Below are 18385 nucleotides of genomic sequence, written 5' to 3' on the forward strand. Positions count from 1 at the left end.
CATGGCTGAATCATCATAATGAAAGCAATATGTACATCATTTGCTTGTGCTGCAAATAAAACTGAAGAAAGATGCCCAAAAGTTCTTGAACCTAAATTATAAGAGAGGAAAACGAATGCAGTGTTAAAAGATGTAATGAGATTATTTAAGTAGCAAAGGTGCAATTAAAGGTTCAGTGTGTGGGATTTAGGTGGATCTAATGGAAGAAATTGATATAATATTCAATATTATGTTTTCACTAATACACAATCACCTGAAACTAAGAACCCTTTTGTTTCTGTGACCTTAGCATGAGCCTTTTATATCTACAGAGGAAATGAGTCTTCTTCCACTACTGGACCTTATGAATGAATAATTCCAAGTAAAAGTCTTGGATTCAAAATGTGATTGAAATAAAGATAGAGGATAAAATGTACTGTAGTATCAGAAGAATTCAAATCTCTATGATTGGATGTTTTTTTACTGAACTGCAGCTTGAGGCATAGCTGACTTTAGTTTTTATGTCCACAGATTTGTAGCTTTGACATTTTTTGAGCTAAATAAGTTGTGTTCACCTTAAGTACTGGTGGTTCAGCCAGTTTCATGTCCATCCAAAACGTAAGCTCAAATTAAGATAAAAAACATGAAAAAAGGCATTATTGACCTAATGTTACCTGTGCTCCCCTCTTGGCTGTCTTTGGCCTCTGTGTCTTCCTCTTGACTTAGTAAATGATAAGAATCACATTGAACTAATATCATCCATCCATTTTCTATACCGCTTATCCGTCAGGGTCGCGGGGGAGCCGGAGCCTATCCCAGCTGACTACGGGCGAGAGGCGGGGTACACCCTGGACTGGTCGCCAGTCAATCGCAGGGCCAACACACAAAGACAAACAACCACACCTAGGGGCAATTCAGAGTAGCTAATTAACCTAATGTGCATGTTTTTGGTATTGTGGGAGGAAGCCGGAGTACCCGGAGAAAACCCACGCAGGCACAGGGAGAACATGCAAACTCCACATAGAAGGGCCCAGACCGGGATTCGAACCTGGAACCCTCTTGCTATGAGGCGACAGTGCTAACCACTGCACCACTGTGCCGCCCTTGAGCTAATATCATGAAGAAAGAAAATAAAATCACTTTTGGTATTGTGATAGAACTCCCCATACTGTCCTTTATTCTTAAATGAAGTTCTATCATACTACAGCTAAATAGATAGATCCCATTCATCAATCTAATATATGGCATTACATAAACACATATATTAAAAAATGGACACATATTTCATATTTACACATATTTTTTCTCTTATGTCTTAAAAATATTTGAAATATATGTAGCAGAAATATGCAATTGTATGTATCTTATCTTATCATAATAATTTTTGCTTTATACATCTCTATGTGTATGTGTGTTTGTGTGTGTTTGTGCGTAGATGTAAAGATCTGATATGTGATATCCGTATCTGTGATACGCAGGGGCAGCATGGCAGTCGCCTCACAGCAAGAGGGTTTCGTGTTTGAATCCCTGTCTGGACCCTTTTGTGTGGAGTTTGCATGTTCTCCCTGTGCCTGTGTGGGGGTTTTTCTCTGGGTTCCTTCAACAGGCCCAAAAACATGCACATTAGATTGCCTGGCTATTGTGAGCGTGTGTGTGTCTGGTTGTCTTTGTGTGTCAGTGCTGTGATTGACTGCCGACCAGTCCAGGGTGAACCCCGCCTCTCGCCCTTAGTCAGCTGGTAGTATTTACTTCTTTAATTATTGTATAGGGTGGTTTAAAGTTCTACATTACTGATGTATTCAGATACAATGGAGACATTTAACAGTGCAACAATGCACGCTGTGCAACACATGTAATCAGAGAATCAGTCAGGTTATTGTGCCATCACAGAGCTGCTCATCTGCTTAATTTCTACAAAAAAAAAGAGCACTTGTTGTTTTTTGCCTGTTGACAGTTCACAATGCACTTTTCAAAACTCTGTTTTAACCTGATTTGTAGTTACATACTTATTATGGCTGTCATTCTGCCTGTATATTGTAGATTCTATTTGTTAATTTGATTAATTTAGATCGATAAATAGATACTTTATTGATCCCGAGGGAAATTCAAGCATCCAGTAGTCCATTACAGCAGTGTAGGTTAGTCAAAAGTAAGCAAACAAACAACCAAACAAGGCCTAACTGTTAATGGGAAATTTAATTTTGCTTAATTTTGCTTATTCTTTAATCTGCTGTTGATGTAAAGCATGCAGGAGAAAGATGAAGATGGTCAAGAGAGTATGGAGTCTGGTATGGGCTAGACTTTTTCATGTTTCCATGCTGTCTGATTTGTGTGCTTCAGGATAAACACAATGACAGCAACACTCCAATGCAATGTAATAGTAGGAGAATATGATACATTTTGAAGCTGTAGACTGCGATGCTACTGTGTCTTTTACTATATTATAACCTCTGAAAAATTACATATAATTATAATTACTTCCCTGAACAGTTTGACCACGGAGTCATTCTCAAAAGCAAAGAATTTTAAATGCCTTTGGTTAACACAGAAAAAAGTGTCTTTTAAAAAAATCATAAAAATGATAGGTTTCTTGAGTTGTCTCTTGTTGTCCTCCATAAATCAGAGAATGGACACCTTTTGCCACAGTAGTGAGTGACACAAGAGAAACGGCTTCAAATATTTGAGATGCTTTCCATTATGTTACAGACAGCAGTGAGCAGACTGAGCGGAAAAATGCAAAGCACCTTTTAGCTCATCTGTCTTTTGAGCATGAGTAAAAGCTTATATTCAGTTATTATATATTAATCTGATCTACACCAAAATAAGAAATCCTTAACTTTGCGCATGACATTTTACCCTCATGTGACCGACTCAACGAATGTTAACTAACTCCATCTGCTGATGAGAAACAGAAGATTCTGGAAGAAATTTTTATCAGTAGAAATTTGTGTGTGCAAGAACATAGTGGGTAACAACAGATGAAAAGAATCACTGTTTTAGCCTGCTCAGGAAAATACTTTCAGCTGGGACAGTTTTGACAGTTCGTGATTTAGCAGCGATGAGGTTGTCCTCATGATGCAGAGTGGACTGACTTTAATCCTTCTTGGTGGTCTACGTCTTGAGCTCAGTTAGAAGTTGAACTTGTTTTTTAATGCTTTTAGCAGTCCCCTAACAGTAGACTGCAGACTCTGTGACCTTGTGCAGTCAATCCATTAACACCTAGCTGAGGAATGATTCAGAACTAAGAATGCAACCTCTCTGAACTTGTGTTACAGAAGTATTTCTGCATCTGTTTCCCTCGAAGAAAACTACTCAACTGTTTGGCATGTATAGCTCTCATAACAAAAACACTATGGGCCTGAACAGAATTTTACCACTCTCGTCTCCTGAATTCTCTCCTCTAGACCATTTTTAACACGCCTTTACTATGTCTGCAGTGTCTACGAAATACAACATGAATCACATTTTACGCAGTGTAATGAGGATTCATAAGTTACACGAGTCCGTCACATATGAAAATAAGTTAGGCCTATTTGTAATCGGACTCTTGGACGTGACGTAGGAGGATATGATTGGTGGGCGGCACTGGTATATATCCGTCAGACTTCAATCCCACCTTCTCGCCAGTGGAATCATCTCAGCTTCTGCACCTTCAGGGCAGACGAGTACAGAAAATAAGTAAGTACTTCACAGTTTTCTATTCAATACGACTGTATTGTTATCACATATGACCTCAGGCGGACACATGCGTGACGAAGTTATACTTGTTAAGAAGACAGTTTGCTGGTGAGCCTTGAACGTTACACTATGTTCTGGCCTGACTCCGTGTCATTTCTCCCCTGCTCAGCTGTGTGCCTACGTGGACTTAGCGAGCTAGTAGAACAAACTGTAAGCTAACACGAGCTCGCTAGCTAAAGGCTGCAGTTCAACTTGTACTTTTTAACAACCATGCCAGTGTTGGCTGATTTAAAGAAAACAATGACACCGGCTTAGTGGGGAATATGGCAGGGAGATTTAGTTTTTGATTCACTGTTAATGTCAATATCTTTCGCTAGCTAAAGTACAGCCTAAAGTTCTGTGTAGGGCTGTTTGAGTGAACCAAGCTACATATTAGCCGAGGAGCTACGTGTCACAGACGCAGGCACCATGGTCAAAGTTTTTAGCAAGTTTGCTAACTAGCTAGGGATTTGGAGCTAACGATAATAATCCATGCTACAATGATTTTGCCACTGAAGACCCCGCTTCTGCGAAGAGACACGTATTTGCTAAACACCCGACACTATCTTAGTGCCCCTTACAGTTAAGATAATGTTATTCTTTCTCGACCTCAGTTCATTTTTGTGGTTGATCAGCGTTAGCCAACATGACGGCAGCTAGCATTAACTGTAATCTGTCGTTGGCAACTGTCAGCTAGTTAACTTGATATCGTGTTAGCTAGCACTCACACTAACCAGTAACTTAAATCCTTAATCTGGGATTTAGGTATAATGTTCTATAAGCTTGAAGGATGTCATGCTAACCGCTAACGTTAATGCAAATTTTACTGTCCAGAAGAGACGTGTTCCGTGTTAATTTGTCAGCAGCTCATTAACATTAATAATATGGTAGGTTAGATATTATGAATGTAAATTTTATCACCTTACGTTGGTTGGTCGCTTTGTGTGGTTGTGTTTTTCTGAGCATTGAGCTCATGACAAATGCAATAGTTATTAGTCACCAATTTAAACGCATCACTGTACCCATGATGTGGTGACGTTAGTTTAAGATAAACAGCTTAAATTACTGTGTTACGATTCACATGTATTATTTGAAACCGACGAGTTACACCTTCCCAGTGCTTGCTGCGGGGGTAAGAAAGGAAAGGTCCGCCTGACATTAGTTGCTTTAATAATGTTAGGGAAGGGAACAGGCCATATGATGATGTCCGGCTACACTATAAACAGACAACAAAAGTAGGAGTTGGTTAGTTACATGTTAGTAGTTGCAGTTACTTTTAGTGTCTAACTTGTAAATGATGGAAATGCACAAAATGTACATTTAATGATTATAGGCCTCTTGCCGTATACAAGTTGGGCAAAACTTTATGGAAGCTTTCACATACCTCCGTGGAGAACAAAACCATGCCTATGATCATTCTCGGGTGAAGAAATTAGTGACACGAGTGCAAACTCGTAAAATAATTCCAGACGTTTTCAAGATGCTTTCACATAACTTAATGCCATTTAAAATCATACAGGCTTTTATAATCATATTCATTGTCTAATTTTTCTATGTTTTACACAAGGGAGCAATGCCCTATTTACCTGAATGACCCACAGCAACTTTTCATCAGGCTCGTTTGGACAAGCCAGATGCTTGTCCAACAGACTGAACTCCAGTGGTACCTTTATTATACTGGAGATCAGTAATGTGCTTCTTGGCATCAACTTTATCTGAACACGTCTTCAGATTCAGTTGTCTGAGGTGGCAGTATTTTGGCATGATGGCAGTGTTTTCCCTACTGGTCTCATTAGAACCATGACTATCAAAAAATATAAAAGTTAGACCTCAGCAGTCGCTGCTTCTGTTTAACAGTCACAGTGAAGTTTGACTTCATTTTCTGTCTGTCTCAGCTTTCCATTTAATGATCAACTATTTTAAAAATATACACTGTTGTGTTGTCAACCATTTTTAGTAGTTCAAGTTAATGGGGTATTAGTACATTTACCCAAAATTTCAATATAGCTTTCATATTTGTGCACACATCACTCTAAACATTCCTTTCTTAGTCTTTCTTTGAAACAATAAACTGTAATGGTTATTTGATATAATTGATTCTTTTTTTGTGATCTTTAGGCAAAAGCTGGCAGGCTGACGGGAACTTACATCTTTACAGGACGGATTATCTGGTAACTGACCATTTAGCTGGTAAGTTCTTGCAAGTGGTAGCATTGTTGACACTGACCCTAACACTGGCATAAACAATTAACAGCATACTGTTTCGTAACCTTAAATATGCTGCTGCCCATCCCAACCGTAACTTGAAAATTGGCCTTGTATTAATGAAGTATGATTAGGAATGTGAAGTAAAAATCTTATACATTTTGACTAAGCAAATTTGAAAAGATAACTGTTTTCTCATTGAAATTTTGGTAAGCCCTCTCTGTGTGTGTATGTTGTCCCGTGTACCCTTGTACTTCACTTGTTTTCAAAAATTCACTAGAATTTTGGCCAACAAGGGGGCGGAAGATCTCAAAGCAAGCTGAAAAGCGTAGTCATAACACGTAAAAATCTTAATTTGTCCCACAGTCTTGGTGTCTAGCTAACATTAACTTAATTTTTAATTAATTTTCCATTTTGAAGTTAAATCTTTTGTAAACGTAAACTTGATCACCAGGAGACTTGTTAAAATGTTACTATATTTTCATAGTAATTGAACTACCTTCCTCTTGGTGAAGGTATGAGTTAAAGCAGGCTGCAACAAACGACATCGTTTTATGTTGAGTTTCATGCTTTTTCTTTAGTACACCTGATCTATTCTGCAGGAATATCTAAGAATAATTCTTAGATAAATATTCTTAATCACACTGAAAAATTTCCATTTACTATTTATTTTTGGCTGACACTGGCCCATTGAGTTGCAAATGTGCACTATAACCTGTTAGAATTTAAATTGGCGCAAACATGCAGCTGGGTTTATTAAACTTTGACGTGGCTTTGTTACCCTCCTTCATGGATGACTTTGACATGTTTAGCACTTTTGCCTGCCACAAAAATGTCAACAAAGCAAGGGTGGGCTAACTCCAAAATTAAATTACTGTTGATACAGTCATCCACATGTCACTGTAATGAAATCCATATGAAAAATGCTCTCTCGAATGCTATGCCATTCTTTTTGTAGAGTTCATAGCAATGTGTGATTAAGGGATATTCATGGACTTAAATTGGGAACAGGGTCTGTAAATGATAATGAGTGCTGGGCAGATCAGCTTTAAGTTTATGAAGCCTGACAAAGAAGAGGCCACCTAAAGGGTGTTATAACGTGTGTGTGTGTGTGGGGGGGGGGGGGGGGGGGGAGATGGCCTGCTAAACTTAATACCACCATGTTGAAGCCTGAAGACAATTTCCTTCAAGTACCTCGTCCATGCAAAAGCATTTGAATATCAACAAGTTGCTGCCATGTTTTCAGATGAATTTCAGGCATGCCTGGGGGCAAAATCCATCCTAAAACAATTCACATTCCTCTGCTTTTGTTGGCAGCACTTTACGTTTCTCTGCCAGTCAGTAAAACAGAACAGTGACTCCGCACAATATGTTGACTTTCATCTGCAATAGTTTATTTCCTCCTTTGCAGCGTAAGAATAATAATTGTCAATGGAACTCACTCAGCACTGCCACACTTACTTAACTAAGAAATCAGTAGCTGTAGGGTTTCTTTTATAAATGTCATGGATGAGAGGGTTGGCTTTTTTCTTTCTTTTTTTTTTTTTTTTGTAAAGAGTTATTGAAATTCAGATGCTAGACAGGACAACTGAGTTTTCTGTCAGTGGATTTTTACTTTAATCCTATCCAACATGGATATACAGAGGGGTCAGTGGGGAAAAAATCCTCTTAACCTTGGCACCTACTTACTGAGTTGAATAACACTGGACAGGGACAGTCAAACAGGAGACAAACTGGTTTCTCCTAAGAAGACAAAATGTACTGTAGCTGTTGCCCTGCCCACAGCAGTGTTTTCTTTGCGGTGCCAAGGATAATAACTTTTTCCGTCACTACTCACAGTCTCAGTCTTCTCACACACACACACACACACACACACACACACACACGCACACTAACACCATGCTCACATGGTAATGTGACAAGAAGTGTGATTATTCCTTGAGAGACATGGCTTCTTTTGATAAAAGGTAGATTAGATAATGGTTAAAATCCCAAAGTCCACCTATGATAAGCTTGTGTATCATGCTAAACGTGCGCATGTGACACTTCGGTGGACAAGTCCTGTTTCTCACCATTCAAAGTAAGGGCCTTGTTGGATCTAGTTTCAGCTACGAGTGTATGCAAAATTCAGTTTCTTAGTTAAATAAAGGACTGATCATCTGCCTGTGTCTCATGCAGTGCTTCTGTGCAAAACATTTATGCTGGTGTAGCCCTGATTTGCAATAATATGATACAAATAAGAGGTTGCTGTGTCTGTTAGAATGACACTAAACATTCATAACTTGGTAAAATGCACACTTAAATATTTATGAAGCAAGTATAAACAACAGACTGTAGTTGGCAATAATGGAGTACCCAAAATCTTGTTAATTATTTCTCATTACATGTTTACAAAGAGATAAGCAACAATGTGTGTTAAAGTTCAGAAACAGACATCCTTGTTGCTGCAATTGGTCACATAGAAGTATGTGACATTAACATTTTCTAACTAAGCTTAGCCCACTTCAGACAATTAAGACAAAAAACAAATACAGAAATCCTAAATAAACAAAACTGCGATCACTTTGACAGAAAGTGTTGTATTAGTGTTAGACCTTTTCTCTCCAAAGTTGATGCTCATTTAAATGCTCATTCTGTTGCCAAACTTCTGGAAATGATTTAACTTTCTGTTCTATGTTGCCAAACAACAACAAAATAATGTAAACTTTCTTTTCAGTGGCACACTCGGACTCTGTGTTAGCGTGGGATTTTCACCATGAGCTCAGTCGCTGTACTTACGCAGGAAAGCTTCAATGAGCACCGCAGTGGGCTCTTGCCAGAGCAGAGTGGTGGTGAGTGTGTTTCTTTCTTTTTCTTTTCTTTTTTTTTTTTTTTTTTTTTATAAAGGTTAAGCTTGATATGCAAAGTGCAATCACAGTCATAAGTGGACTCATCTGTTTGTATGTTCAGCTGCTGTGGCAGGAACCAATGCTGGAGAGGAGGAGGAGGCCCTTCCTACCTACAAGGATGCCTTCCCACCTCTGCCTGAGAAGGCGGCCTCACCTGAGGGGACCCAGGAAACTGCCAACGCCTGGACCAAGATCCGTCCTCTCAAGTCTTCTATTATCACCCAGGTATAACATTTTCAAAACTGACACCACAATTAAAAAAAAAAGTTTGCTTGTTAAATTGTGAATAAATATTGTAATTTACTGACTTGACTTATGTGCTTTTGTTTTCTTGGTAATGGTGGAAGGTGGAGTGTACTTCCACATCCAGTTTCTTCCAGTGTGTCCATATGCCCACATTTCACTGGATATGTGGGAAAAAAAAAAGAAAAAAAAGTTCACAAAAATTCTGCCTTATGGACAAAATACATTGTATATACATACATGTGTATACATTGCACAGCAGTACACTGAACATGGAACCCGTTTTGGTGGAGAAATTTCTCCTTCCTGGTGTAGTACTTGTCAGTACTTGTAGATTTTTTTTAAAACCATTTTTTCTGCTGAACTACGGAAGACAAACAAATTTATATTTACATAACTTGTCCTAGTGGTTTTGTGTGGAATTAATTTGTCTTGGCATAATGACATTGGTAATTTTAAGTCTTTGTTTTTGCATGTTAGCAATTTCATAGTGTCATTCTTATATTCTTTTCTCTACAGGGTGATGGAGATAACTTCCACAAAATGATGTGGGAACAGCAAACTAGTTTTACTTTTCCTGCTTTAAAGCCCACGTGTCACCAGTTTAACCTTTCCACTTTTCAATACTGGTGCACTGGAGTTGTCTAGAACCCTTCACTCATGTACTTTACCCTACAGTTTCTGTGCATGGTGTAAGCATGTACAACAAGGTCCTACATTTTTTTTAAGTTCACAGGTGGTGGCAGCTGAACATTCTGCAGTTTCAAACCATGTTTTGGTTTTCAGTGCCAGTGGGTCTCATCAATTTTGAAAGTCAAAGCAGCTCTGATGTAACAATTGTTTTTTCACATCAGTTTGACATAATTTGTGTTTTTCCACAAGGTTTTCCATGTGCCGCTAGAGGAGCGCAAGTACAAGGACATCAACCAGTTTGGGGAAGGAGACCAGGCAAAAGTCTGTGTGGACATCATGCATAAGACTGGAGCCCACCTGGAACTCTCCTTGGCAAAAGATCAGGGTCTCTCCATCATGGTTTCTGGAAAGCTGGATGCCGTGATGAAGGCCCGCAAGGAGATTGTGTCCCGACTGCAGACTCAGGTTAAGAGAGCTGTCTTTGTTGATCATAACTGTAAACGGTGTTAAAGGTTGACAACAATGGTGCCAATTGTACATGTTGATCTTGCCAGGCTTCAGCTACTGTCACCATCCCCAAGGAACACCATCGTTTTGTCATTGGCAAAAATGGGGAGAAGCTGCAGGAGCTCGAGCTCAAGACTGCCACCAAAATCCAGATCCCACGACCTGACGACCCCAGCAACCAGATCAAGATCTCTGGTACCAAGGAGGGCCTGGAGAAGGCAAAGCATGAGATCCTGTTGATCTCTGCTGAGCAGGTAACATGGTTGATCAGACAACAAGCTCACTTTATTAAGGCAAATCCCAGATTTCACACCTTTTTAGGCTGTATTTTCAGTATTTTCCCCCCTCCCTCTTGTACTTTCTTTTTTAGGACAAGCGTGCTGTGGAGAGGGTGAACATTGACAAGGTGTACCACCCATTCATCACTGGTGCCTACAATAAGCTGGTAGGAGAGATGATGCAGGAGACCGGTGCCCGCATTAATGTCCCCCCTCCAAGTGTGAACAAGACTGAGATTGTCATCACTGGGGAAAAGGAGCAGGTGGCCCTTGCTGTGGCTATGATCAAGAAGATTTCTGAAGACAAGGTACACTAAAATCAAAATTATTACAGCGTTTGTTTACACAGGTTACTGGTATGAGCTTTAAACTTATTTCCTCTGCTTAAATGTTGCTGATCCATCAACCCTTTGCATTTTCATTGCAGAAGAAGAATGCCACCACCATTGCAGTGGAGGTGAAGAAATCTCAGCACAAGTATGTGATTGGCCCCAAGGGAAACACCCTGCAGGAGATCCTGGATAAAACTGGTGTCTCAGTTGAGATCCCACCCTCTGACAGCAGCTCAGAAACCGTCATCCTTCGTGGGGAGCCAGACCGTCTGGGTCAGGCACTCACTGAAGTTTATGCCAAGGTGTGTGATGTCTTAAAATGGTCTGGTGATGGCCCTTGACATTGATAATTGCTAAAAAAAAAAAACAAAAAAAAAAAAACTAACTAATTTTTTTTTTTTTTTTTTTTTTACATTTTCTTTCCTTTTGCAGGCAAACAGTTATACTGTTTCCTCGGTCTCAGCTCCTTCTTGGCTCCATCGTTTCATCATTGGCAAGAAGGGGCAGAACTTGGCCAAGATTACCCAACAAATGCCCAAGGTCAGTTGAATGATGAAGTTCTTAACCATAGTACTTAAAAAAAAAAAAAAAAAAAAAAAATATATATATATATATATATATATATATATATATATATATATTCCATTTAGATTTTCATTTTCCAATTTATTTTTCATGCGTTTTCCATACAGGTGCATATTGAGTTCACCGAGGGAGAAGATAAGATCACCCTGGAAGGTCCCACCAAAGATGTGCAGATGGTGCAGAGCCAGATTGAAGCCATTGTTACAGATTTGGTGAGTGCTGAGTTAGCTGTATAGTTCTGTCTTTGACCTTGAGCCAAAGCCAGCCAACCAAGCAAGTCAAGGTCATTTGCTGTCAAGTTTGTTCTCTTAAAGGAAGACTGAAAAGGGGCTTTATTGTAGATTAATTGTGGAGTTTAGTTCATAAAATACAACTTTAAACACTTAAAAGTTACACTTGAAATATTCCTATGACATTTATGTTTTGTCTACTTCCACCTTAAAGGTAAGCCGCATGGACTATGCAGAGATCAGCGTGGATCCCAAATTCCACAGACACCTGATTGGAAAAGGGGGCGTTAACAGTAAGTACAGTGTTACTGTCTAAAGGCTGGTGTACTGAATTGCAACAGTGGGGGAAAAAACTGGAGTTGTATCCTTCTCAAACTTTGTATTTATTGATTTGCTTTTTATTTGTAGTCAACCGCATCAAAGAGCTGCACAAGGTGACTGTCCGCATTCCCCCTGACAATGAGAAAAGCAACCTGATCCGTATTGAGGGGGATCCCCAGGGTGTGCAGGAGGCCAAGAAGGAGCTGCTTGAGCTTGCGTCACGCATGGTGAGCACAAACTTAAATTCACAGACAAGATGCTACAATCTGGATCCTGATGTGCCTTCACTAAACAGACTGTTTCTTGCAGGAGAATGAGCGTACAAAGGACCTGATCATTGAACAGCGTTTTCACAGAGCCATCATTGGCCAAAAAGGGGAGAAGATAAAAGAAGTGCGCGACAAATTCCCAGAGGTAAACAGTCAGCTGGTAAATGGTGACAGTTTTGTCTGTATTAATCCCATTAACACACTGTGCTTTAAATACTCTAATGATATTTGTTCCAGGTCATCATCAATTTCCCCGACCCCGCACAAAAAAGCGACATCGTTCAACTTAGGGGCCCTCGAACTGAGGTGGAAAAATGTGCAAAGTTTATGCAAAAGATAGTGGCTGAAATGGTAAATCTTTACATTACAGTTATCCTGGATACTTTTCAGATAGTAAAGATTGTTTAGTTTGGCATCCTTAACTATGTTAGTTAACTTTAAGTGATTCTTTTTGTCAGGTGGAGAACAGCTTCTCCGTCTCAGTCCCCATCTTTAAGCAGTTTCACAGAAACATAATTGGAAAAGGAGGATCGAATATCAAGAAGGTACTGTTTATTTAAATGACAATTTCTGTATTGAATGAGGTCTTCAGGCTGTCAAGGTTTGATTTGACCATTTTTCTTTTGCCATACAGATTCGAGAAGAAACTAACACAAAAATTGACCTGCCTGCTGAGAACAGCAACTCAGAGATGATAGTCATCACTGGAAAGAAGGCAAACTGTGAGGCTGCACGGAATCGCATCTTGGCCATTCAGAAGGAGCTGGTAAGCATATTAGTCTCTTGAAATCTCATGCTGATGGGTTGACATCTCACACACATGCCTAATTAATGTCACATTGTTTTCAGGCAAACATCACAGAAGTGGAGGTATCCATTCCCTCCAAGCTGCACAACTCTTTGATTGGCTCAAAGGGCCGTTTTGTTCGCTCAATCATGGAGGAGTGTGGTGGCGTGCACATCCACTTCCCAACTGAGGGCTCAGGGATTGATAAAGTCACCATCCGAGGCCCTGTAGAGGAGGTGGAGAAAGCCAAGCAACAGCTGCTTGCTTTGGCAGAGGAGAAGGTTTGTAGAAATGTCTCTAATAGTGATTTAAAAAATGAACTTATGCTGACCCTTATAAACTGTGAGTGATTTGACACAAACATAAAGGAAGGGGTAAAATGGCAAAGAACTGCCTCATTCGTCATACATCATCTCATGCTGAGAACTTCTTTCAGTGTTCTTTCAGCTGTCAGAATAAATGGCAAGCTTGTGCATGGCCAGTGTCGGATACTGACGCTGAAATTTGTTTTGGTTGCTTCAGTTTTCTTAAGATTAGATCATGTTTAGCCCATTTGAAAACTTAAAAACAGGGTGTTTTGCATGTTAGTTGAGCATGAAAGGATTTACCATGTTCTCACTTCTTTGCTGTTATACGATCAGCTTTTGTGCTGACCTTTTAATTGAGGTTGAGTAATACATTTCTTGCAGTAGAAACTCATTTAGTAATATTTTCCCCAGCAAACAAAAAGCCACACTGCTGAGTTGCGTGCAAAGCCAGAATACCACAAGTTCCTCATTGGGAAAGGTGGTGGAAACATCCGCAAGGTTCGTGACAGCACTGGAGCCAGGATCATCTTCCCCACTGCAGAGGACAAAGACCAGGAGCTCATCACTGTGATTGGCACTGAAGAAGCAGTACAGGAGGCCCAGAAGGAGTTGGAGGAACTCATCAAGAGTTTGGTGAGCCTCAAAATTATATTGGAGTGGGACAAGGGAGGATAAGGCTTTGGTTCTCTAACAATTGCGTGAATATTCTGTATATTTTCTCCTCTGTTGCAGGACAACGTCATTGAGGATACTATGAATGTTGATCCAAAGCACCATCGCTACTTTGTGGCTCGCCGTGGTCAAGTCCTCCGGGACCTTGCTGATGAATATGGTGGTGTGATGGTGAGCTTCCCTCGAACAGGTTCTCAGAGCGAAAAGGTCACCCTCAAAGGAGCCAAAGAGTGCGTGGAAGCAGCAAAAAAGCGCATGCAGGAGATTGTTGAGGACTTGGTTAGTGGAGACAGTTTTGTTTTGCTCTTTATTGTGTGTGTTTTCCAGAAAACCCCCATATTTGTGTCCAAATTGAACTCATTTGCCATTTAAACATGTTCTTTTCCAGGATGCTCAAGTGACTGTTGAGTGCGTGATTCCTCAGAAGTTCCACCGCTCTATCATGGGTCCCAAGGGCTCGCGGATCCAGCAGATCACTAGAGATCACAATGTACAGATAAAGTTCCCAGAACGTGAGGACCCTCAAGGTAAATGCATGATCAGCGTGTAGAATTGGGAATACAGACCTTTTGAATAAATTTCTTTTCTCATCAACCTTTGTTTGATGCATTCTTGTAGCAGCACCTCCCGCGGAAGCCGCTATTCAGGAGAATGGAGAGGCCAATGGAGAAATGAAGGAGCCTGTTGAGCCAAATGCACCTAAAAAGTGTGATGTGATAGTGATATCTGGTCGCAAAGAACGGTGTGAGGCTGCCGTGGAAGCACTGAAGGTATTCTCTCTAGATCCATGGTTCAGACCTTGATTAGAATTAAATGGGGGGGAAAAGCGGTCCTGAAAGATGGGACCATGACTCGAGGTTGTGGACATTGTACTGTGGCTTTGGTCTCACTTTCAAAATTGTTACACCTGTAGTGTGTATATGATATAAGTGTTGCTTTGTCCCCTAACTTTCTCTGTTCCTTAGGCTTTGGTTCCTGTCACTATTGAGGTGGAAGTGCCTTTTGAGCTTCATCGATACATCATTGGACAGAAAGGAAGTGGAATTCGCAAGATGATGGATGAATTTGAGGTGAGTGTTTCAGACTTAGCCTTGTAAACCCAGGGATGCACAAGGTTTTAAGTTTTCCTGCCAATTCACCATGACCTCACCGTTTCCCTCCAGGTTAATATTCAAGTGCCTGCTCCTGACCAGCAGTCTGATAAAATCGCCATCACCGGCTTGGCCAATCACCTCGACCGCGCCAAAGAGGGCCTCTTGGAGCGCGTCAAAGAGCTGCAGGCCGAGCAGGAGGATCGGGTTAGTATTGTGTGGAGAACTTGTCTTTTCATAGCCAGTTTAAGTGTGTGTGCATGTACTGGTATTTTGAAATGTCTCTGGACTCTCATAGAGGAGTTATCTTTGAGATTACTTTGACGGCCATCATCATTATAACCTGGAATGGAAAGAGCTTTATTAACTTTTCCAATGGTGGCTGCCGGTTTCACAAGTAGTGGTAGAAGTGAAATGTGTTTAAATTCCCAGCATTCTAACCCAGAGCATTATTTCCATCTACTCCGCTACAGGCACTCAGGAGCTTCAAGCTGACCATCACTGTGGACCCAAAGTATCACCCCAAAATCATTGGCCGCAAGGGGGCCATTATAACAAACATCCGCACTGAGCATGACGTTAACATCCAGTTCCCAGAAAAGAATGATGAAAATCAGGTATGGCACTTCTGCAGAACTCCGTCAGCACAGCAGGTGTTGCTAATTAATTGAGCTCATGCATGACAGGACTACATGAGAACACTCAAAGAATAATAGCTGCAAACAACTATAGCAGTTACTATCATAGAAGTTATTATGAGAGAATACGACCAATGTTTTTTTTTTTTCACACTTTTTTCTTTGTCTTTCCTTTTCTTAACAGGATCAGATTACTATTACAGGGTATGAGCACAAAGCCATAGCAGCACGAGATGCCATCCAGGCTATTGTGGATGAGCTTGAAGAGATGATCTCTGAGGACATCACCCTGGACAGCAGGGTCCATGCCCGCATTATTGGAGCCCGTGGCAAGGGCATTCGCAAGATTATGGATGAGTTTAAGGTGAGGCTGCAGAGACTGGAGAGATTTTCTTATCATATAAAACAACATAACAATGTGCTTGCCCTGTGCTGCAGATGTGAGCTGGTTTGAAGGAAATGGCTTGAGACTCTTGTAAACCCATGAGTTCTCCACTTTTAGCACTCCACTTTCCTATGTGTCTGGAGGTGTTCAAGGTGGATTGCGGAGTCTTTTTTGTGTTATATGACTATATGACTTATCATCTTTTAGGTTGATCTCAGGTTTCCCCAGAGTGGAGCTGCAGACCCGAACCTCGTTACAGTCACAGGTCGTCCTGAGCTTGTGGATGAAGCCATTGACCACCTCCTCAATCTGGAAGAAGAATATGTAAGCTGATGCATGATGACTGTTGATTTTTTGCTGGAGATACATAGTATAGGAAATGGTTTTAATGTTTTCCTTTTAATAATTAGTGCTGTTTTTACTTTATTGTGCCTGTTTGTTAGATGGTGGATGTTGTGGAGAACGAGGCAAAGATGGCTTACATGAGGCCTCCTGGGGGTAGCGCAGCTGCCGTGGATGAACAACGTGGCCCATCCAAAGGCTTTGTCGTGAGGGAGGCTCCCTGGACCACTGCCAATGAGAAGGTGAGCATATACCTAAAAACCTGATACTAAATTATAATTGTTCACATCTTCATTTTTTAATCCCCCCCTTTTTTTTTTTCTACCTTTAGGCCCCTGACATGAGCAGCTCTGAAGATTTCCCCAGCTTTGGAGCCCCAGTGGCAGCCAAGACCTCTCCCTGGGGACCCAAGCGCTTCTAAGTTGTGCTGCTACAGGTGGGCCTAACCCTAACCGGACACAATCTTCCCCTTCATCATCCCCTTGTTGACCTGGACTGACCGCTGACCCTAAAAGTCTTCAGTTTTGAGAATGTCATCCTTCTCTGTCTACTTATTCTGGTCTACCCTTGCAGATTCATCAGTCTAAAAGTGCTTTCAGATCCTGTAATTGACTTGTGAGCTTTGTATCTTCATTAAATGATACTGTCTTATGCTAAAAAAAAAAATTACATGTGACAGATGTTGCGGTTAAGTCTACAGTCTACACAAGACTGACATTTGAGTGTGTATTAGACCTCATATTTCATTGTGGTTTGAACTGTTATACCAAATTCAGTGGTGGCCAGACATCAGTTTTTTGGAGCTGCCCTTAGTTGCCTTTGCAGGGTGGGGTAAAGGGATTGAATTACTGCTGGTCGTGACATGTTCAGATATGATGCCTGACCGATGACGGGGCCAGCTGTGTCAATCACCCACCCCTCCTCCTGCTTTACTCATGTAGCCGAGTGAAACTTGTCAGTCGTTAGCCCTCAGGCACACTGTCGTGGTTGTCCTCCGTCACATCTTTCCATTTGCGTTCCATTCGCTGTGCTTCTGTGAATATGGTCAAGTAATGGCTTGTACCTTGTAGCCTTATGAATTGGTAAACTTTACAAAGGGTAAGGGGTGAGGGGATGGGGAGTGTTTTTAGCCACTGCAGAATGGTACCCATTCAAACTGCCAGGTGCTTGGAGATCATGCCAGACCTAAACTTCTGTCAACACTAGGCTTAGAGCTCCAATGTATCAAACCTCACACTAACTGTTGAATGAACTCTTTTGACATTTCAAAGTACAGCACTCTACAAAATGTAATGACTGTGTTTGTGAGTGAAACAGCAGACCATCTTGTGCCAACCATCTGTCTAGTGATGTCCTGTGTTACTCATCCTCTGAATTGGGTCAGTGTCCAGTCCTTTTGTCTTCCAGTTGCTATGCAGATTGTTCTGTTAAATAGCAATGGCCCTTTTTTTTTATAAGCCTTACAACTAGAAAGATACAAACCAGGTAGAGGTGATGTCTAGGTACATTATTAATGGACAGCTGGATGGATTGTTCCTTTTGAAGGCTCTTGGAACACCCAGACTTAATGTAATTGGTCTAATTTGGGGCGTACAGATTTTGCTTGCTAACTGCTAATTCAACACTTAGCGTCAGCCTACCTTGGTTTATATCCTCCTAGCATTGAATGAAAGATTATGCAAATACCATTGAAGTGAACGGTTATGGATGACACTGGAAAAGAAATTGTCCAAAAAGTCAATAAAAATCGAAAATCTCTTGTGCATCTGTCTGACTCTTTAATGAACACTGTTACTCATTTGCTCGTGGACTGTAGCGCAATATAAAATGAACAAAACTGGAAAAGCTGGTACATTACAAAGCCTGCTCCTAAGTGCTCAAAGGTTTGTATGACAGCCTTACTCTTTAGCCTGAGGGTGGTGCTAGAGGAAAGGTCATGATAATCTGCATGTGAGCTTTTGGCTTGTCTTTCTAA

The 18385-nt window shown here is 40.7% G+C and overlaps 1 protein-coding gene across 2 annotated transcripts; it reads left to right on the plus strand.

Annotated features, from left to right (window-relative positions):
- Positions 1-3523: 3523 nt before the first annotated feature.
- On the plus strand, positions 3524-18175 carry hdlbpa (high density lipoprotein binding protein a). 2 transcript variants are annotated; one of them, XM_046391661.1, is made up of 28 exons: positions 3524-3657; positions 5815-5886; positions 8618-8732; positions 8851-9014; positions 9915-10130; positions 10220-10426; positions 10543-10758; positions 10878-11084; positions 11215-11322; positions 11475-11579; positions 11812-11890; positions 12006-12145; positions 12228-12332; positions 12425-12538; positions 12646-12732; positions 12822-12953; positions 13037-13255; positions 13694-13915; positions 14015-14233; positions 14343-14481; positions 14576-14724; positions 14920-15024; positions 15118-15252; positions 15519-15662; positions 15868-16047; positions 16276-16392; positions 16512-16652; positions 16742-18175. In XM_046391661.1, exons 3-28 carry the CDS (start codon positions 8657-8659, stop codon positions 16829-16831), a joined length of 3816 nt encoding a protein of 1271 aa, XP_046247617.1. In that variant the 5' UTR covers positions 3524-3657; positions 5815-5886; positions 8618-8656; the 3' UTR covers positions 16832-18175. The 2 variants fall into 2 exon arrangements, with proteins under 2 accessions (XP_046247617.1, XP_046247616.1); XM_046391660.1 differs by having other exon boundaries at positions 3525-3657; positions 14573-14724.
- The last annotated feature ends 210 nt before the right edge of the window (positions 18176-18385 follow it).

The sequence above is a fragment of the Scatophagus argus genome, chromosome 6, assembly GCF_020382885.2.
Source record: "Scatophagus argus isolate fScaArg1 chromosome 6, fScaArg1.pri, whole genome shotgun sequence".
NCBI lineage: Eukaryota > Metazoa > Chordata > Actinopteri > Scatophagidae > Scatophagus > Scatophagus argus.

Bases quoted from the DNA above. Each gene is read 5' to 3' on its own strand.
- hdlbpa (XM_046391660.1), top strand. From the start codon at position 8,657: ATGAGCTCAGTCGCTGTACTTACGCAGGAAAGCTTCAATGAGCACCGC. The intron at 12,733-12,821 runs GTACTGTTTATT...TTTGCCATACAG, and splicing joins GAGGATCGAATATCAAGAAG to ATTCGAGAAGAAACTAACAC. The intron at 12,954-13,036 runs GTAAGCATATTA...CATTGTTTTCAG, and splicing joins TGGCCATTCAGAAGGAGCTG to GCAAACATCACAGAAGTGGA.